The 19,744-nt window shown below is 55.7% G+C and overlaps 4 protein-coding genes across 6 annotated transcripts in view; 2 read left to right on the top strand and 2 right to left on the bottom strand.

Annotated features, from left to right (window-relative positions):
• Gtf2f1 (general transcription factor IIF subunit 1) overlaps positions 1–3,873 on the top strand; it is a 7,755-nt gene extending 3,882 nt beyond the window's left edge. The window contains exons 5-13 of one of the 2 annotated variants that reach the window (XM_023717199.1): positions 432–602; positions 1,637–1,821; positions 2,212–2,365; positions 2,457–2,518; positions 2,611–2,745; positions 2,835–2,908; positions 2,996–3,134; positions 3,427–3,544; positions 3,634–3,873. In XM_023717199.1, coding sequence (XP_023572967.1) covers positions 432–602; positions 1,637–1,821; positions 2,212–2,365; positions 2,457–2,518; positions 2,611–2,745; positions 2,835–2,908; positions 2,996–3,134; positions 3,427–3,544; positions 3,634–3,838 — 1,243 coding nt within the window. In that variant the 3' untranslated portion in view covers positions 3,839–3,873. Of the gene's footprint in view, positions 1–431; positions 603–1,636; positions 1,822–2,211; positions 2,366–2,453; positions 2,519–2,610; positions 2,746–2,834; positions 2,909–2,995; positions 3,135–3,426; positions 3,545–3,633 lie in introns of both variants that reach the window. The other variant, XM_023717198.1, reaches the window with a different exon arrangement.
• A 2,756-nt stretch (positions 3,874–6,629) lies between these two features.
• Pspn (persephin) lies at positions 6,630–7,218 on the top strand. The gene is made up of 2 exons (XM_004632792.2): positions 6,630–6,813; positions 6,896–7,218. Exons 1-2 carry the CDS (start codon positions 6,657–6,659, stop codon positions 7,216–7,218), a joined length of 480 nt encoding a protein of 159 aa, XP_004632849.1. The 5' UTR covers positions 6,630–6,656.
• A 222-nt stretch (positions 7,219–7,440) lies between these two features.
• Positions 7,441–9,405, bottom strand: Alkbh7 (alkB homolog 7). Of its 2 annotated transcripts, none has more exons than XM_023717052.1 (4): positions 9,190–9,405; positions 8,058–8,291; positions 7,845–7,969; positions 7,441–7,660 (listed from the first exon to the last, which is right to left on the bottom strand). In XM_023717052.1, exons 1-4 carry the CDS (start codon positions 9,391–9,393, stop codon positions 7,507–7,509), a joined length of 717 nt encoding a protein of 238 aa, XP_023572820.1. In that variant the 5' UTR covers positions 9,394–9,405; the 3' UTR covers positions 7,441–7,506. The 2 variants fall into 2 exon arrangements, with proteins under 2 accessions (XP_023572820.1, XP_004632847.1); XM_004632790.2 differs by having other exon boundaries at positions 8,058–8,231.
• A 2,617-nt stretch (positions 9,406–12,022) lies between these two features.
• On the bottom strand, positions 12,023–19,544 carry Clpp (caseinolytic mitochondrial matrix peptidase proteolytic subunit). Its single transcript, XM_004632972.2, has 6 exons — positions 19,320–19,544; positions 19,166–19,237; positions 18,596–18,692; positions 16,759–16,946; positions 15,590–15,695; positions 12,023–12,370 (listed from the first exon to the last, which is right to left on the bottom strand). Exons 1-6 carry the CDS (start codon positions 19,503–19,505, stop codon positions 12,201–12,203), a joined length of 819 nt encoding a protein of 272 aa, XP_004633029.1. The 5' UTR covers positions 19,506–19,544; the 3' UTR covers positions 12,023–12,200.
• Positions 19,545–19,744: the final 200 nt, after the last annotated feature.

The raw sequence follows: 19,744 nt of genomic DNA, 5'->3' as shown, positions 1-19,744 counted from the left end.
AAAAAAAAAAAAAAAAATGGCTGGAGACATAGCTCAGTGCGAAGGCCCTAAATTCAATCTCCAGGACTGGGAAAACCAAAAAGACAAGATCACCTGGATTTGGGGCAGCAGCAGGTTGGGGTGCAGGCTGCATGGATCCTGGGCTGTTGTTTGGGCTCTAGGACGTGGTGGCCTGGATTGAGAATCCTCTGAGGGTCGGGCCATTCTGTCTGTCCCCCTTCAGCCTGACTCCTGGGCTGGTTCCCAGCAGCAGCCTGTGGCTAGTCCTGTCACGTACACACAGGCTTGCTCAGCTCTGAGGGTCCCAACTGGACCTGCCGTAGGCCTCGTGGTCACTGGCCATGACCCAGGCGGGCTCCAAGGAGGAGGAGGCAGGCGAGGGGGACAGGCTTCAGCAGGCGCTTCCATAACCTGACCTAGGCTCTCCACAGGTTCAAGGGCATCAAGAAGGGAGGCGTGACAGAGAACACGTCCTACTACATCTTCACACAATGCCCCGATGGGGCCTTCGAGGCCTTCCCCGTGCACAACTGGTACAACTTCACACCGCTGGCTCGGCACCGCACGCTCACAGCTGAGGAGGCTGAGGAGGAGTGGGAGAGGTGAGTTGCAGGTGGGCAGGGCAGAAAGTGGGCACTGCACAGGTGTGGCCCTGCTGCAGTTCAGGCCAGGGCTACACACATCTGTGCAGCAGCCGCAGGATGGCCCGGCTGAGCTCCTGCAGGTGGGAGGTGGCCCTGCAGGATCGCTGCCCTGGCCAGTCCATGCCACACTGGACAGTTGGGGCTTTAGGAGAGACTTCCAGGGACGGCTGCTCTGGATGGGACAAGGTGGATGCAGTTACAAGGCCCAGGGATGCAGGGTGAGGGGCCAGAGCAGAGAGACTGTGACTCAGGCCTTTGTGTGCCCACTGGAGGATGTGACCTCCAGAGGGTCACACCACCTTGAGGCCTATCCATGGTGTGGGCAGGTGCTCTGGCCTATGGGCCAGCCTGAAAAAGTGTATTTAGTCTGTCATCTCAGCTACTCAGGAAACTGAGGCAGGAACATGACAAGTTCAGGCCAGCTGTGCAACTGAGTGGCTTAGATCTTGTCTCAAAATAAAATATAGAAAGGATCCAGGTGTGGTGGAACAAATCTGGAATCCTGAAACTTGGGAGGCTGAGGCAGGAGGATCACTGTGAGTTCAAGGGCAGCCTGAGCTACACAAGGTCAAGGCTAGCCTTAACTTGCCAGCAAGACCCTGCCTCAAAATAATAATAACAAAGATAAGGCTAGGGCCATAGCTCAGTGCAGAGGTTCTGGGTTTAATCCCTAGCACTATAAAAAAATGAAAACATTTCATTCCTTTTTACAACACTCATGAATTTTGTACATTTGCAATGGGTAGATGTCCTAACTTTTTTCATTAAATGCAGTGCCAGATTTTGGCTTGCTGGCTGGCTGTCTGACTTTCTTTTTCTCTTCCTTCCTTTCTTCTCCTTCTTCCTTCTTTCTTCCTTTTTTTTCTTTTCTTTTCTTTTTTCTTTGAGTCAGGGTTGTGCCGCTTAGCCCAGCCTGGCCATAAAATTTACAAACCTCCTGGTTCCCAAGGTAGAGGTGCAAGGCTGCCTCTCACCTGCCCTGTGCCCCACAGGAGGAACAAGGTCCTGAACCACTTCAGCATCATGCAGCAGCGGCGGCTCAAGGACCAGGGCCAGGACGAGGACGAAGAGGAGAAGGAGAAACGCAGCCGGGAGAAGACCAGCGGTCTGCGCATCCATGACTTGGAGGACGACCTGGAGATGTCCTCGGATGACAGCGAGGCCAGCGGCGAAGAGGGTGGGCCTGGTCCCGCTGCACAAGGGGGCTGATTGGTTAATGCTGTGAGACAGGCTCCATATGCTGGTTGCCTCGGAAGTGAGAGGCACCCAGTGGAAGTGGGACAAGGTGGAGTTAGGGCTGGGCCCTTATCAGGGCCCTCCTAGGGAGGGACAGCTTAGGATCGGCCACTGAGTGTTGAGGGGAGGAGGAGCCCGGGCTGTGAGTCGTCTGCAGCTGCGCCGGGTGCTGGGCCGGGCAGGTTTCCTGCTGTGCTCCCCTTTAGGGGTTGGGGTGTGAGCTGCCTGGGGAGCGGCCTGCATTGAGGTCCCTGGAGGTCTGCGGGTCCTGAAACAGGAAGGGCACAAGGAGGCCGCAGCTTGACCTTTCTGTGCCCCGTCCCCTCTGCAGGCAGCAGAGCCCCCAAGACCAAGAAGAAGGCGCCGCTTACCAAGGCGGGCAGGAAGAAGAAGAAGAAGAAGGGCTCCGATGATGAGGCCTTTGAGGACAGCGACGACGGGGACTTCGAGGGCCAGGAAGTGGACTACATGTCCGATGGCTCCAGGTGAGTCCAGCAGAATGTGGGTGCGAGACCCTGGCCCAGCCGGAACCTCAGGTTCTCATGCACCCACCCTCTGCACCTCTGCCTACAGCAGCTCCCAGGACGAGCCCGAGAGTGGCAAACCCAAAGTGCAGCAGCAGGAGGAGGGGCCCAAGGGTAGGCGGGGCCTCGGGCGGCGTGGGTGGGGCCTGGAGCCGTGGGACACGCCCCCTAACCCCCTCACCCCCTCCCGCACCGGGCTGCCCCAGGTGTGGATGAGCAGAGTGAGAGCAGCGAGGAGAGTGAGGAGGAAAAGCCGGCCGCTACTGCCACCGGGGAGGAGGACAAGGAGGAGGAGGAGGAGAAGAAGGCTGCCACCCCACAGGAGAAAAAGCGCCGGAAAGGTGGGCCCTCCCAGGCTGTGGTGGCGGTGAGGGTGACAGCTGGCCTAGCTGCACCTGCTGCCCTGACTCCCAGCCCTCGGTTCCTGCAGATAGCAGCGACGAATCTGACAGCTCTGAGGAGAGCGACATCGACAGCGAGGCCTCCTCTGCCCTGTTCATGACGGTGAGGATTGGCCTAGGTGCTGGGCTGTGTGGAGGGCTGGCAGGTGGGGGGCTGGCCCCAGACTCAGCCGCAATCCCGGCTCTGCAGAAGAAGAAGACGCCCCCCAAACGGGAGCGGAAGCCCTCGGGAGGCAGCTCACGTGGAAACAGCCGCCCCAGCTCCCCCAGTGGAGAGGGCGGCAACACCTCCTCCACCCTGCGGGCAGCTGCCACCAAGCTGGAGCAAGGTGAGTTGGCCGCCTCTGTCCTCCTGGGCCCTTTGCGCCCATGCTCCTTCCCCTGCCTGCTCAAAGGTCCCACCTGCCACCCTGAGCATCACAGTGGCACACACTTCTCAGCCCAGTGTTATAGGAGGCTGAAGCAGGAGGGCCCCAAGTTTGAGCCCAGCTTAGGCAACTTAATGAGATTCGGACTCATCATTTAAGAAATAAAAGAGCCTAGTACATAGATCAGTGCAGAGGTCTGGGGCTTAATCTGCAGTGCAAAAATGAAAGACTCAACCCCAAGCCTCCCCAACAGGGAAGCGGACAAGCGAGGCACCATCAGCCAAGCGACTGCGGCTGGATGCAGGGCCCCAGAGCCTTTCTGGGAAGTCAACCCCACAGCCGCCCTCAGGAAAGTCCACACCCAGCAGCGGGTAAGTCCCCGGGGACAGGAACTGTGGGGTAGGGGTTGGGGGGCCTGCACCCCTGGGGCCGTGGACCACCTCTACCCTGTGCCCCCCAGTGATGTGCAGGTGACCGAGGACGCTGTGCGGCGCTACCTGACCCGGAAGCCCATGACCACCAAGGACCTGCTGAAGAAGTTCCAGACCAAGAAGACGGGTCTGAGCAGCGAGCAGACGGTGAACGTGCTGGCCCAGATCCTAAAACGCCTCAATCCCGAGCGCAAGATGGTCAACGACAAGATGCACTTCTCCCTCAAAGAATGAGGCCCCAGCCCCCAATAAATACCTGGGTACCCCACGCTGCCTGGCCCCGTGGTCCTGATTGCCTCTGCCCTGTCCCCTTCTCCCCATTCCGCCGTTCATTTGCCTCATGGCCAGGTGCTTGGGGTCCCCTCTACTCTGTCCTATGGGCGGGGTCCCCGCCAGGTGAGGAGTACAGCTCAGATGTTCCTGTCACTCGGAAGCCGTGACCCGGGGTCATCTACTGCCTAACCTGTCATAAGCTTAGTTTCAGCAACTCCATCATCATTCACCCAGTTGTACTTGTGTCTGTCTCAGATTGACTGTTTGGCTAGTGTTTTGTCCCTTGTTTTAGCTTTATCTTGTTAGGGCAGGATCTCCCTGTATAGCCAGGCTGGCCTTGCGCAGCCTCCCGGGGTGCTGGGCTCACAGGCACACACCATCGTAACTGGCTCCCTTTCACATTTCTGCATTTTTATTTTAAGTATGCTTATCATTCTGCCTGCCTGATGCGTCTAGAATCAAGCTCACTGGCATCCTGGAGCCTGTCTTCTGTTGCCCTGCCCTGTAGGTGACTTCTTGGCTTGGGTAATTGGGGCGGGTGCTCAGCAGATTCCCGGCTACCTTTTTTGCAGATGAGGCCTCCAGATGGTGTCCCTCTGGCTCTGCCAGCTACCAGGCAGTGCCACCTGCTCCTGTTTCCCTGTCATCCCCTGCTCAGGGGCTCTGTCCCCACATGGCCACCAGAGCCCACAGCCTTGGTGCTGGCGTTGTCATGTGTGCCCCATTTTCTGTCCCCAAGAGATGTTTCTGGGGTTCTGCTCACTCCTTGCCAAGCCGATGATCTCTATCAGCATCTCATTGAATTCTTTAGAAAGGGTGTGTTGAAGTCCCAGATAGCAACGTGGCCAAGAATGGGACTAGGTTGCAGCCCCCCTTTGAACCTGGGCCCCAAGCGAAGATGTGGGGTGTCCGCCCTGCCAGGCTGGAAAGTATGGTGGGAAACCTCCCCACCCGCTGAACAGGGATGCCTGAGATGTCAGACTAATTCCTAGGAATGTCCCCGCTGCGCCGCTGGGAAGCAGCTCCCACTCCTTGCCCTGGTAGCTTAGCCCCTGCTGTCCCTGCCACATGGGCCTTGGTCTAGGCAAGAAGATGGACAGTGTGGCCAAGAGTTAGAAGCAGGGTTCTTGTGTTGTGGGGGACCTGGGATCAAAGCCCAGGTCTGTTTCTTAAATTTGCATAACTTGAGGCAAGCAATTTCATCTTAGAGTAATCTGAATAAGTACTAGGAGAAAACCGCTACCAAAGCATTCCCTGGGACTGGAGCTCATGGTCTTCTGGGATAGAAAGGCAGTGACCACTCTGGTGCTCGTTGCTTCGTACTCGGGTGAAGGTTTCTTGGGACAGAGTACCTCCTGTGCGTAGGGCCAGACGCCTGCTGAGATGTACAGCCAACAAGCTCTCTGTATTCGTCCGCCTCAGAAGCTCTGGGGTGCAGGGCAGGGTGCACACCTGGGATCCCACCACCTCAGGAGGCCAAGACAGGAAGATCTGGAGTTTTGAGACCAGTTTGGGCAGTTTATTTAGCAAGACGCTGTCTCAAAACAAAGGGTTGGGGGTGGCTTCGTGCGTTTGCCTGCCATGTATTACCCTCCAGATTACACACTTGTGCCAGGTGTGGTTGCTCCTGCCTTTACAGCACTCAGGAAAGCTGAGGCAGGAGGACTGTTACAATTTTGAGGGCAGCCAGGAGTACATAATGCAACAGTCTCCAAAAATTATATATATATATATATATATATATATATATATATATATATGGCCAGTTTGTAATCCCAGCTGCTTGAGAAGCTAAGGGAATACTGCAAGTCTGGGGCTGTTTTTGTTTTTACGGTATCAGGGATTGAACTCAGGACCTTGAGCTTGCCAGGCAGGCAATGTATGCTGCTGAGTGATCTCCCTGGCCCTGAGCCTGGTTTGGGTAACTTAGAAAGACCTCGCTGCACAATAACAAGATGGGGATGGGGGGGGGTTCAGTGGTGAGCGCTTCACAGATATGGTGCAAGGCTCAGTTCCACCCCCAGCACTGAGAGAACGTCTTAAGAAAAGCTGTGGTTAGCCTTTCAGCGCAGGGACTGAACTGAGCCCTAAGTGTTCTTCTGGGTCACACCAGACCACAGTTGTGCCTGGAGCTGCTGCTGGCCCCGCCATGCACACGATGGGTCTCAGCCTCCCCTCGGCTCGATGCTCTCTGATCCCAGGATGAAGCCTCAGCCAAGGGGTCCTGCTTGGCCTTCCAGGCAGTTTTCTGCGGCGCTGTCCCCGCACCTGGCCATCCCCCAGCCTCTCCCTCTTCCTGTTTTGACGCTGGCTCAGCCAGGCCCGGAGACGAGCATGATGGCTTAATCCCTACTGCCTCAACACCTGCCAAGCTGCCCTTCCAAGCGTCTGCCCCACCCGGCACCCACAGGGGCCCTGGGTCTCTGCTCCTGCCTTCACGAATTGGGGCCCCTCCGGACAGCAGGTGGGGTGGAGACACCGGTATTCCACCCAGGATTGGCTCTGGCTGCCCGGATGACTCGTAAATCAGGGGGCATCAGAAACGGGGCCCTGGAATGTCTGGACAGGGTGCGGTGGGACAAGCCCTTAACTCTTAAAGGACGGGGTTTGGGGCAGGAGGAGACCATCCTTGGACCTGAGAACCTGGGGACAAACCAGATAGGGACATGCTCTCCCTGCTTGTGGAACCCGGCAGTGAAGAGGTCAGTGTTCCCTCCTCTGCAGGCAGCAGATAAATTCAGGTCCAGGGCTCCCTCAGCCTTAGGACCTGCCTGTCACCATGGCCACGGGGAGAGTCCTGCTGGCCTCACTGCTGCTCCTGTCGCTGCAGCTGGGCCTCGGCTGGGGCCCCGATGCCCAAGGTACGCTGGTGGCAGAGGGAGAGCTCTTACCTGCGCAGAAAGCAGATGCTGGAGGGACCTGGAGGCCACTGCTGGGTAAGGACTCCCAAAGAAGCGCAAGTGACCGAGTTCCTTCCTGCTGGGAACCCACCTTTATCAGTGTCCTTTTTCTCTTCAGACATCCAATACCCCCATGCCCGCCTGCGCAGAGCCCCTGGCAGCCCGTGTCAGCTGTGGAGCCTAACACTGCCCGTGGCAGAGCTAGGTCTGGGCTATGCCTCAGAGGAGAAGGTCACCTTCCGCTACTGTGCCGGCAGCTGTCCCCGTGGTGCCCGTACCCAGCACGGCCTGACGCTTGCTCGACTGCGGGGCCAGGGCCAAGCCCATGGTGGACCCTGCTGCAGGCCGACCCGCTATGCTGATGTGGCCTTCTTGGATGATCATCACCGCTGGCAGCGGCTGCCCCAGCTCTCGGCTGCTGCCTGTGGCTGTGGTGGCTGAAGGTGCCCAGCCCAGTGTCCTGCAGCCAGCCACATGCACCAAACAGCTACAGCATTTCTGGGGCTCAGTAGCTTATTTATGGGAGCCCGGGTGCAATGGGCTGGGACACCATCCATGAGCACAATAAAGAACTGGTTTCCTGGCCTTGTGACTATGCCGCCACTTGGGCTCCCCATGGACAGATGCTCCCCCTGGGTTCCCCTCTAGCAGGCTGAACAGCTAGCTTGTCTGTCCAACTTTATTCACCAATCCAGTGTTTGGAAGAAGCTGGGGGCACAGGCCTGGGGATCAACAGGCTGGAGGTAGCTGTCCTGGCCCCATCCCCTCAGGGATAGAGCGGCAGATCACAGAGATGCGTCGACCCCGGGGAACCCGATGCTCCCCAAAAAAAGATTCTTCATCTCGGAGGATCTCATGGGAGAAATCGTAACGGGCTGAATCCCTGTAAGAGAAAACAGAGGCTGTGATGGGGAGTGCCAGGAGCAGTGTTGCTCTGGGCAGACAGGGGTTCCAGTCCCTCTGCCGTCCCCCTCTACCCCCGCCTGCCCTGGGTGCGTCTGCTGTAAGGGCCAAAGGAGAGGGGGACCCCAAGTGCTGGTGGGTGTCCTGGGGCGGCTCCACTGTACCTCAGGATATAGAGGGAGCCAGGCTCCAGCAAGAGTTCCAACCACTGCCCTGGCTCCTGGGTGTGCACCAGCCGCATGACACTTGGAGACAGTAGGGACAGCCCCGCAATGGTGGCTCCACAGAACTAGAAGAGGGGCCGCAGTGATGCGTCGGACTCCAGCCTGCTCGGCCCACACCCACCTGGGAGCTCTGGGGCAATAGCTTCTGCTCACCTTGACACTGTCTACATGGGGCTTGATGTAGCCCTGAGGCTCCAGGTCTAGCACATGGATTGGGGACAGCAGAGTTTGGCCAGGGCCAAAGGCAGCCTCTTGTACGCGCTGCAGGATGGCCTGGCTGGCCTCTGACCAGCGGGACTTCTCTGTCTCCCGAAACCCGTGGATGGCCTGCACAGAGAACAGAGAGGGCTGGGCCAAGTCATGCAGTTCCCAAGGGAAACAGAGAAACTGCAGGACAGAGGGACAAAGTTTTTCTTTCTTTCTTTTCTCCTTCTCCTTCTCCTTCTCCTTCTCCTCCTCCTTCTCCTTCTCCTTCTCCTTCTCCTTCTCCTTCTCCTTCTCCTTCTCCTTCTTCTTCTTTTTTTTTTTTGACTGGGGATTGAACTCAGGCCCTTAGGCTTGCCAGGGAAGCGCTTATTTCACTGAGCCACCTCCCCGGCCCGGGACAAGGTTATTCCCAGTTTGTTCCTGCTCTCAACTCACAAGGCCACCTCTAACCTGGCCCCCGTCACAGCTCAGACCCTGGCTAGGTCTCAAGCCCATACGGATACCTCTATCCCAGCCCCCATGAGGTCTGACCTCAGGCTCCAATTCCCATCTCCGGTGCTGGTCCTACCCCAATACTCAATTGCCTCAGCCTCTGCCCTTAACTGATCCCACCCACGACCCCAGTTGGCCCACTGCCACTGGGTCTCTCTGGGTTTTTTTTTTTTTTTTTTTTTTTGCTCCGAATTTCCTCAGGGGTGGTTTGGCTGGCTGGAGTGTTGTGGGGATCGAACTACAGCAACCTGAGGCTGACAGCTTTGTAGAAGCAGCCACTTAAACAACTGAGCTAAGGCCAGGCCCCCCGCTGAGTCTCTCTGCCTCTGGCTCTCTCATCTCGTCCACATCCGTTCTGCCCCTTACTGTGGTCCCAAAACACTCCTGGAAGTCAGATTCTGCTCCAGGTATGTGTGTCTCAGGCCTCATTGCCAAAGTGCGCTCCGCCCCTATCTCCTAGAACGAATCCCACGTCCGTACTCCCCGCCACGCCCCCTCACAACCCCGCCCACACCCCCAGTTTTAGATACTGCCCCGAGCGTGCTCTCTTTCGGCTCCAGGCTCCGCTCAGGCCCTACAGCCTCACCGCGTCCCAGTGATCGTATTGGTAGCGGCGACGCCGAAGCTCGGGTTCCACCTCGCGGCTCATCGTTGCTTCCTCGTCCTTGCTCAGGAAGCCGGGACGCACCACGGCCACATCCTTCAGGCGGCTCAGCAAAGCGGAGCCCGAGCCCCGCACCCAGCCCGACCCTGGCAGTGCCCGCAGAGCCAGCCGCCCACCCCCAGCCATAACCTCAGAGAAGAGTACCGTGCCCGGGCCACGCCCCCGCCCTCCGGTCATTGGCTGTGGCCTCGCCAGGTCTCTTCAACGATTGGCTTTACCTAGAGTTCCGCCTACCGCTCAAGGCTACTGGTCACTGGTCAGCTGGCTCTCCAGCTATTGGCTCCTGTTGAGCCCGCCATTCTCTCGAACTATTGGGCACCGGCAACCACACCCGCCTAGATCATTGGCTGTGCTGCAAATCCATCTGCAGTCCTACCCTAGCCCCGCCTCTTTCGTCGGCAATGAGATAAGGTCCTGTTCAGAGGGTGCTTGGTGAAGACCTGGCGTAGGGTGAGGAAAGGATCGGGCTTGGTGTGAGATCAGCGGTTATGGGAGGTGTAAGGTCAGGGTGAGGTCGATGATATCAAGGCCATGATTATGGATGGATGAGGCTAAATTTGAAGAGTTAGGGTCAAGGTCAAAGGCCAGCACCAGGCAGGCCAGGCGTGGTGGTCTACTCTTGTCATTCCAGCACTGGGTGGCTGAGGCAGGAGGATCGCTGTGAGTTTGACACCAGCATGAGTTACATAGTTAAAGGCCAGCCTCAACTGCATGATGAGATGCTGTCTCAACAAAACAAAATCACCTCGAAGCGTCATGCATTTCTTAGTTAAGTCCAGTCCTGGGCTTTGTAGCAATTTTTTACTTATTTTTCATGACGAGGACTGAGCCCTGGGCCTTGTACATGCTAAACAAGCGCTGTACCACTGTAGCCCACCCTGCAGTGCTCCACTGTTATCTTGAGATAGTCTCAAAAAATTGTCCAGGTGGCCTCAAATTTGTCGATCCTCCTGAGCACAGGTGTGCGCCAGCGCACCGGGCTTAACAGGACAAATCCCTCAAAGCTTCTCCATTGCTGCTACTTGTTTTCTTCTCATTCCTTTTTTTTTTTTTTTTTTTTTGCTCTGAATGCCCTCAGGGGTGGTTTGGCTGGCTGGAGTGTTGTGGGGATCGAACTACAGCAACCTGAGGCTGACAGCTTTGTGGAACTCATTCCTTCTTGATGCACTGCAGCCTGACTTTGGGGCTCAAGCTCAAAACATGCTACGATTTTTTTTTAAATTTTATTTACTTATTTTTTGTGTGTGGCCAGCTCAGCCCACCAGGGGGTGAGGCTGGCTGGCATGTGGTGCTGGGGGATTGAACCGTGGTCCCTGTGCTTTGCTTAGCTTAGTTTGTTCTAAGTAGATGCTTTAGACCACTGAGCCATCTCCCCAGCCCCTAATGCATTGTTTCTGTTTTATTTATGTATTTGTTAGTTTTGCAGTACCGAGGATTGAACTCCAGACCTTGCACTTGCCAGGCAGGCGCTTAGGCCGCAGAGCTATCTTCCCAGGCCCACGCTATGATTTAAGGCCACCAGAGACAGCCACAGCACACCAGCAAACAGGTCTGTTTGACCATGGATGCATCCACACCCCATGGTGCTAGCATTTTCATCTTACTCCCCCAGCCCCATATGGAGAAACAAAACATCAAGCAAGATGCATCGAAGTTGCTTCTGACCAGTCCCCAACCTCCTGTTCCCCTTCAGCTTCATATTGCAGTAAACAGCTCTCCACCTCTATTTTTTTTTTTTTTTTTTTTTTAAATCTTTCTGAGACAGTCATGATGCAGCTCAGGCTGGCCTCAAATTAGCAACAATCCTCCTGCCTCAGCCTCCTGAGGGCTGGGATTACAGGCATGTGTCACACCTAGGCCTGCCTTTTGAGACAAGGTCTATGTAGTTCAGGCTGGTCTTGAATTTATGGCAGCTCTCCTGTCTCAGCCTCCCTGGGGGCTGGGATCACAGGTGTCACCACGCCTGGCCAATAGTGTGGTTACTGTTGGCAGCACAGGGATGGACTCCGGGCCTTTGCACTAGATATATCCCCAGCGCTTTTAAAAAAAATGTATTTAGTACAGGGTCTACAGGGTCTCACCACACAGCACTCATAGTGATCCTCCTGTTTTCAGCTTCCCAAACCCTGGGATTACAGGTGCATGCCACCATGCCCGGTCTCAGCCCACCTCCGGGCGGGGCCAGCATGGCACACTGGGGATTGAAACCCCAGTCCCTGCATCTAAGCAGGCACTTCCCAGCACTTTTCAAGAGAAGGTCTTGATAAATTTCCTGGGTGCGACTTGAAGTTGTGATCCTATTTTAGCCCCCAGAGTGCTGGGATTAAATGATTCTATAGACTTTTCTCACATCTCAATAGTAAACCCTTGCCTCCCTAACTTGATCTCTAGCTCCAGCCATCCCCCAACCCCCCAACCTGCTGTAGTCCTCTGCACTGGCTGTGCCCACTGCCCCCACTGTTCTTTCCCTATGTACCAACATGGCTGACCCAACTCCTGGGTCCTCGCCCCAGTCCCCTGTGCCTGCCACCTTGTCAGTGTGGCCCCGGGACCACACCATCCACACTGTCACACACACACTTGCCTGCCTCCTTCTGGATGCTCCCACTACCGCCCCCCCAAGGTGTACCCCTGAGACAGCTGTGCGGCCGCCTGGGACACAGCTGTGCTCTCGACAGTTGGCTGAAGGCAGGCGTGGTCTGTAGGTCTGGGGACCCACACCGCTCGCTGTGGTAACGGAGCAGCGAGCAGAGGCGCCAGGTGCAGAACAAGCCCTGCAAAGATTTAATTTAAATCACAGTGTCTCAGCCAGGCTGCCGCACATGCCTGGGCACCCCCATGTCCACAGTTCCTCAAGGGCCCCTGCAAGCTTAGCAGCAAGGGGTGCGTGGGGCTGCAGCCCAGGCCCCATGTTCCCCGGATGGAGGTCTCGCTCAGGTGCTGGCTGGCACAGGAGGCTCTGTGGGTGCAGCCGAAGGCTCCTTCTGCACCAGTTCCGGCTCGTCCTCGCCATCTTGGGGTGGGTGGACCAAGACCTTGTCCAGGATGCCAAACTCCTGGGCCTCCATAGGACTCATGTAGCGGTCCCTCTCCATGGCCGACTCTGGTGGGGGAAGCAGAGGCAGAACACTCGCAGCTAAGAGCAGAGCCTGGAAGCCAAGCATAGTGCTGCACACCTGTGATCCCAGCATGCCGGAGGCTGAGGCAGGAGGATCACTGTTTGACACCAGCCTGGGCTATACAGTAAGTTCACAGCCAACCTGAACAACACAGTGAGGCCCTTTCTAACAAAAGAAGAGAAAGACAGGCAGAGAGACAAGCCAGGCTTAGGACCCCAAGTCCTACCTCCCAAGTGGTGCGCTCCTTGGAGGTGGGGCCTCGGGTCATGAGGTCTAAGCTACGACACACTGGTGCCCTCCTCACAAGAAGACTACCCCATGGGCCCAGGACACTGCATGAGGATGCAGCAGAAGACCACCTGCAAGCCAGGGAGATGCCTCATGGGCAGCCAGCCCTGTCAAACCCTCACACTCGCTGGCTTCTTGTCTCCAGACATGTGAGAGGTCAGTGTTGTTCACGCCACTCCGCCCAGGGTGTCCTATTTCTGCAGCCTGAGTGGATCCAGGCCCTCATTCTGCCAATTCTTCCTCCTGAGATGCTGCCTCACCTTCTCTGGGCCTCGGTCGCCCCATCAGCAAAGTTTTTTTTTTTTTTTTTTTTTTAAAAAGCAGCGCTAGGATGGAACCAAGGGCCTTGAGTGCTAGGCTGGTGCTTTCCCACTGAGTTACACCTCCAGTCCTTAGTTTTGCTAAGTTGCCGAGAATGGCCTTGAACTTGTGATTTTCCTGCCTTAGCTTCCCAGACTGTTAGGATTACAAGTGTGCACTACTGTGTGTAGGTCAGGTTTTTTAATGTTGTTATGATATGTAGGTTACAGCCAGGAAAGGGTACCCATTGTGATGTGCTGTGCGATGCATTGGAGACTGAACATAAACATGTGACCAACCCCCACCTGGGAAAGTGGAGCATCGGTGCCAGAACCCCCAAAGCTGCCAGGGGCGGCAGTGCACACACCTGTAATTCCAGCACCAAGGGATCTGAGCCAGGAGAATCACAATATGTTTGAGGCCAGCCTGGACTGTTGGGAGCCCCGAAAGATAAAAAATTGGTAAACTATATGTATGTGAGACTAGGCCTCGGTGCCTAGAACAAACAAGCTACCTCAGTCCTGAGACAAACATCCTATCTGGGGCCAAATAGCTCAGCGGACAGCACTTGAGACTGGGCATGGTGGTGCATGCTTGTAGTCCCAGCTCTGTAAACAGGAGGATCACTACAAGTCTGATCTAGTAGTGAGACTCTGAACACACTGTAGACCCTTCCCTAAAATAAAAAAAATAAAAAACTCCACAAACAAAACAAAAACTCCTATTTGGTAAAGGTCAGCTATTAGTTGCTAGACAACCTTGTGTCACGTGTTACTAACTTTGCAAAAGCATAAACATTGGTTTTGGTTTTGTCCTCTCACCTCCCAGGTAGACCAGAGACCACCTAGCCCAGCTTTTGTCTTCTCAGCTTTTCCTCATTCCTGCTGCCATTTCTTACCAGGTAGAACCATCTGACTGAGACCAATGGATCCCTACGCTGGACTACAATAGTGAGGCCATCTTAAAACCAGCCAATCAGCCAACCAATCAACTAACCAACCAAACAAAAACCTTAATGGGGGGGCCATGGAGATAGCTCAGCAGTCTAAGCACCTGCCTAGGCAAGTGCAAGGACCGGAGTTCAATCCCCAGCACTACCTGCTGTGCCGGCCCCACCCCAGGTGCACCAAACTAGCCACCAAAACTGGGCGTGGTGGCTGTACCTGTAATCCCAGCACTAGGGAGGCTGAGACAGGACTCCTACAAGTCCAAGGAGTCCAAGCTGCATAGTGAGCCCTGTGCCAAATACTTTAAAAAAAACAAACAAAACAAAAAAACAAAAACCTGCTGAGGCTTGGTTTTTGTTGTTTTTGAGATGGGTTCTCACTATGCAGTTTTGCTGGCCTGAACTTACCCTGTAGCCCAGGGTGACCTCAAACTCAGATCTTCCTGCTTCAGCCTTCCAAATGCTGGGATTACAGGCATGCGCCACCACACCCAGGTAGGGCCACCCACTAGTCCTCACCCCCTCCACCCTATGCCCCAAAGTGACCACTGTCCTTAGAGCACATATCAGTTGCACCAGTATAGCGGATCAAACCCAGGACCTCCACACTGAGCCACCATATTGAGACCTTTTTATATGTCATTCTGAGACAGGACCTCGTTATACTGCCCTGGAGGGACCCAAGCTTGTGATCCTCCTGCCTCAGCCTCCCAGAGAGCGGGGACTACAGGCATGCCTGTGTGTGTGGTTTAAAGTAAACTGTGGGTCATTTCCTGTGAGCCACTTGGGTGAGAAGCTGCCCCACAGCACCAGGTGACCAGGACAGCCTGTGCGGGCATCGCGTTCTCATAGTTCCACGCTGGGCAGTGGGGCACCAGGCCCCCCTGCATGTTTAGCTTTGGCCCTCGGTACCACACTGGCACGGCCACCTGCCTGAGAGGAGCGCTTGCTCCCACGGCAACGAGTCCTCACCAGCACGGTGTAGGGTGAGGATTTTCTCTTCACCTTCATTCTGGCTGCCTGGAAAGGTGTCCTCCTGTGGTCTCAATCTGCCTTCCCCTAACAACTCCGTGATGCGGTGCTGGGGATGGGAGCCGTTGGCAGCTCTGAGACGCTGCTGTTGCCTCAAACACTACCTCGAAAGGTGCATCTTGCCTTCCTCCTTTCCCCTTCCTCCTTGCAATACTGGGCTAGACCCCGGGGCCTTCACACTGAGCTGTATCTCCAGCCCTTTTTATTTTTCATTTTGGGACTGGGCTGGAATTTGATTCTCATGCCTGTCTCCCAGGGTGCTGCGGTGACAGGCGTGCACTACCTACCAAGCCAGCTGGGCTCCTTCCCAGGTGTGGGGAACTCAGCCCCTCGCACAGCTCTCCCGCTGAGCCCACCCCTGGCCCGCTAAGGTGATGCTTTCAAAGGGCTGAGAACAGTGATGCTAACCGGAAGTGATGCTGGCCCCAGGTGACATCTGACTTGGCCAAGAGCAGCTCCTTTTGGAGCCTGGGGCCTCGTGCATTCATGGAACCACCAGCTCTTGGAGACAGACACCCAGCACGGAGCTGGAGGGCACTAGGGATGCTGCTGTGTCCTTGGGGCCAGGGTGCCACACCACTGAGAACAGCTGTCCACAGGCTGAGGACAGTGCCCGGCGTGCGGGGGTGTCACTCACCTATCACCTGCAGGCTCTGCTTGGTGTGCTTGGCATAGATGTTGTACAGCTGTTTCTTTAGCTTCATGATCTCTTCAGCCTGGATGGCGATGTCTGTGGCTTGGCCCTGGGGCGGAGCCAAGGGGAGACTGAGGGTGAAGGTTGGAATAGCGGCAGCCCCCGTGGGGCACGGCGGGGCTTCTGGGTCCTCCACATGCGGTTGCATGTTAGCCACTATCAGGAAAGCTCGCTAACCATACTGACTCTACTTTCTTTTAATCTTTTGTTTTCTTTCTGTTGCTATGGATGGAACCCATAGCTTCAGGACGCCTAGCAAGAGCCCTACCACTGAGCTGCACGCTCAGGCAGCAGGTGTCACCTTTGCTATTAACTGTATTTTTTTTTTTTTTTTTTTTCATTTTTGTTCCTTGAGGTCTCATTATGTAGCCTAAGCTGGCCTTGAACTCTCAACAATCTTCCTGCCTCAGCTTCCTGAGTGCTAGGATTGCGGGGGAATGCGCCACCATGCCTGGAAACCTATGTTTTTTTTTTTTTTTTGTATCCGGGACCTGGCTGACCAGGTAGGACCAGATCCCAACTAGGGCTGGCCAAAGCTGACCCGTGGGTGGTTCTCCTGCGACCCAGGCCCAGTCCCAACCCACCTCCCTGACTGGCTCCCACACTCAGGGCCACCAAGACCCATCTGTTCCCAGGTACCAGCCATGGTGCACCTGTACTGCCAGTTCCAGCGCCACTGATGGAGCCCAGGGCCTCATGCCTCTGGCCAGGCACTGTCTCACGGAGCCCTGCCTCTGAAACTTGAGCTTTGATTTTATATTTTTTGCAGTACTGGGGAATGAGCCCAGGGTCTTCTTACTTGGGCTATAACCCAGCCCCGTTTTTTCTGAGTGCTGGGATTACATGTAGGTGTGTGCGCTCATGCCCAGCTTTGGTTTTTTTTCTTTTTTTTTTGAGACAGGGTCTCATTAAATTGCTAAATTGTCCAAGCTGGGGTCAAGCTTGCAATCCTCTTGCCTCAACATCCCAGAGTGCTGGGGTTATGGGCTTGGATCACTGTACCGGGCTCTAAAACCTGTTTTTGAGTACAGAGAATACAATGAAAATCTGCCATATCCTTCTCTGGGACCAGGGCATCATGCTACCTGTTCAATTAAGAAAACCATCCTCACCCGGGCGCCCCCGGAGGGCTGGTGGATCATGATGCGGGAGTTGGGGAGTGAGTGGCGCATGCCGGGGCTGCCAGCAGCCAGCAGCAGGGAGCCCATGCTGGCAGCCTGACCCACGCACCACGTGCAGATGGGGTTCAGGATGTACTGCATTGTGTCATAGATAGCCAGCCCCGCAGTCACCACGCCACCTGTGGGCAGGAAAGCAAGTGAGAACTATGCCAGCCCCTCCCCACGCTTCCCCCATCCCACCCTGGCACTGGGGAGAGGTTGCCCTTTACAGCGGGGCACAGACAGGACTGCCTCCCTAGGCAAAGAGTCGAGAGGTAACACAGGACAGGTGGCGACAGCAAGGTCAGTTCTTATACCAGAGCCAGGTGACTACTGTCACATATGCATACGGGACCGGGGGCCCGCTCTACCAAATTTCCAAAAGAAGACAGAAAGCAGAAGAGAGCAGGGGCTAAGGTGCTGCAGCAGGCCGCTTGCCACGAACACTGGCTGGGCGCTGCATCACCAGTGTGGCCCTGGGCAACCTACTCAGCTTCTCTGGGTCATGCAGATTAGAGGCAATGCAAGGGAAAGAACGCTTCAGAAAAGGCACGGTAAGAGATCCGTCAAAATTATCTAGGCTGTTTTTGGGGGGTGGGCACAATCTACCCCTGTATTCATTTTCACAGTCCTAGGTATTGAACCCAGATCCCTGGCCCTGAATTATATTCCCAGCACCCCTCCCCCCCCTTTTTGATCTTTTTGAGACAGGATTTCACGATGCAGTTCAGGCTGGCCTTGAACTCACTTTGTAGCCTAGGCTGGTCAAACTCCCAAGGTCCCTCCTGCCTCAGCCACTCAAGAGTGCTAGATCTCAGGCCTGCATCTTCTTGCCTGGCTCAGTTTTTTTGAGACAGGCCCTTACTACACAACCCTGGCTGGCCTTGAACTCTCTATGTAGTCCAGGCTGGCCTCAAAGTCATAACTCTCCTGCCTCAGCCTCCTGAGTGCTAGGATTACAAGCATGTGCCACTGTGCCTAGAAATCTATCAATTTTAAAATACTGACTTAGGTCCAGGTGGCAAAACACTGTATGTGGGACTAGAGGCCACGCTATATGGCATAAATTTAGCTGTTGGTCTGTGAACTTACAGTTTCTGTAAACCTACATTTCAAAGCAAGCTATAGGCCAGGTGTGGTGGTGCATGACTATCATCCCTGTACTCAGGAGGCTGAGGCAGGCGGGCCACCATGATTTTGAGGCCAGCCTGAGCTAGAGTGAGAACCTATCTCAAAAAAACAGAAGCAGCTGGGCATGGTGGCACACACCTTCGATCCCAACACTTGGGAGGCTGAGGCAGGAGGATCACTGTACAGTCAAGGTCAGCCTGAACTGCATAGTGAGACCCTGTCTCAAAAAACAAAACAGGGCCAGTGTCATAGTTCAACAGTCTTTAAAGTGCCTGCTTAGGCAGCTTAGGCAGGCACGCAGGGACTTCAGTTGCGAAGCTCCACACCACATACTGCACCAGCACCGCCCCCAGGGTGGGCTGAGCTGGCCACAAAAAAAATAAAATCTCCATATCAAAAAACAAAACAACTGGGGCTGGGGAGATGGCTCAGTGGAATAAGCATTTGCCTGGCAAGTGCAGGGGCCTGAGTTCAATCCCTGGTTCTGCAAAACAAAAAAAAAAAAAAGCCAAAACAAAAGGAAGGTTCCTCTTGGTGGTCTCAAGACACATTGGGGGTTCCCAGGAGAGGTCACCCTGAACCAGGAACATCAGTCCTGAGCGTGAGTCCCTCAGTGCCTCTTGGGGCGCACCCAGCACCCAAGGAAAGCCCTGCTCACCAGGGCTGTTGATGTACATGTGGATGGGTTTCTTGTTGCTCTCCGACTGCAGAAACAGGAGCTGCGCGATGACCAGGCTGGCAACGCTGTCATCGATCTGCAGGTAGGGGGGACAGCATCCCCAGAGGTGGGGAGGTGGGGAGATTAAGGGCGAGGCTTTCAGGGGTTGCTGGGGATGGGTTAGCAGACCAGGAAGGGAAGTCAGATCCCAAATAAGAAGGGGCAGGCAAGTCAGATTCAGTGATGCCCACCTCTGGGAGGCTGAGGCCATAGGGTGGAAAGTTTGTGCCCAGACTGGGCAACTTAGTGACTTAGCAAGACCCTGTGTGAAAATAACAAATCAAAAAAGGCTGGGGATTTAGCTCAGTTCAAAGGCCCTGGGTTCAATCTCAGGCACAGACCAAAGGGGGAAGGGGGGTCAAGAAGAATTTAGGACACCTTGCAGGAGGCAGGACCTAAAGAGTGTGGAGCACAGGACAGTCTCAGATCAGAATGGGTGGGGACAGGGACTGCAGCATAGGAATGAAAGAAGGGACCTAGGGGTCAGGGAGGTCGTCGGGGTGCTCTTACCGGGCCCATGACGCACACGATGCGCTCCCGCAGCAGCCGCGAGTAGATGTCATAGGCGCGTTCGCCACGACCCTGGAGTGCAGAGACGGAGGTGAGAGGTTGGGGGACCCGCAGTTCCCCTAGCCCTGGCCGTGTCCCCACCGGGCCGCTGTACCGTCTGCTCCACCACGATAGGAATGAGCGGGAGGGCCCGGGCCGCCGTCACGTGTAGGTTCCTCCGCAGGTCCAGATCGCTCCCGAGTATCCGCTGCGGCGGGACGCGAACTGCGAGGCGGGGCCTCAGCGCCGAGAGCTTCCCTGCTGCCACCCGGACCTCCCGCGCTAACATTCGGGGCCACATGCCGGCGCGTGTCCTTCTCGGCTTCCGTCCGACGTCTGAACTACGATACCCGGCATGCCTTACGCCGTAGGCGCATGCTTGCTAGGGCCGCTCACGTGGGAGGCTGGAGAGGGGGTAGCTGTGGGGCTGGTGAGATGGCTCAGTGGTCTAAAGCACCTACTTAGAACAAGCTAAACTAAGCAAAAGCACAGGGACCGCAGTTCAATCCCCAGCACCATATGCCAGCCAGCTCCGCCCCC

This window comes from Octodon degus, unplaced genomic scaffold (genome assembly GCF_000260255.1).
Source record: "Octodon degus isolate 3935 unplaced genomic scaffold, OctDeg1.0 scaffold00050, whole genome shotgun sequence".
Lineage (NCBI taxonomy): Eukaryota > Metazoa > Chordata > Mammalia > Rodentia > Octodontidae > Octodon > Octodon degus.
The sequence above is the reverse complement of the archived record's forward strand: the minus strand, read 5'-3'. Positions and strand labels throughout refer to the sequence as shown.

What these genes read in the sequence shown, in the direction of transcription:
- Clpp (XM_004632972.2), bottom strand. Translation starts at nt 19,505, where the DNA reads ATGTGGCCCCGAATGTTAGCGCGGGAGGTCCGGGTGGCAGCAGGGAAG. An exon ending in CTATCGTGGTGGAGCAGACG is followed by an intron (nt 19,238 to 19,319) that starts GTACAGCGGCCC and finishes TCTGCACTCCAG; the next exon opens with GGTCGTGGCGAACGCGCCTA. An exon ending in AGCCCTCCGGGGGCGCCCGG is followed by an intron (nt 15,696 to 16,758) that starts GTGAGGATGGTT and finishes GCTCCGCCCCAG; the next exon opens with GGCCAAGCCACAGACATCGC.
- Pspn (XM_004632792.2), top strand. Translation starts at nt 6,657, where the DNA reads ATGGCCACGGGGAGAGTCCTGCTGGCCTCACTGCTGCTCCTGTCGCTG. An exon ending in GACCTGGAGGCCACTGCTGG is followed by an intron (nt 6,814 to 6,895) that starts GTAAGGACTCCC and finishes TTTTCTCTTCAG; the next exon opens with ACATCCAATACCCCCATGCC.
- Alkbh7 (XM_023717052.1), bottom strand. Translation starts at nt 9,393, where the DNA reads ATGGCTGGGGGTGGGCGGCTGGCTCTGCGGGCACTGCCAGGGTCGGGC. An exon ending in AATACGATCACTGGGACGCG is followed by an intron (nt 8,292 to 9,189) that starts GTGAGGCTGTAG and finishes TCTGTCCTGCAG; the next exon opens with TTTCTCTGTTTCCCTTGGGA. An exon ending in GGCTCCCTCTATATCCTGAG is followed by an intron (nt 7,661 to 7,844) that starts GTACAGTGGAGC and finishes TTTCTCTTACAG; the next exon opens with GGATTCAGCCCGTTACGATT.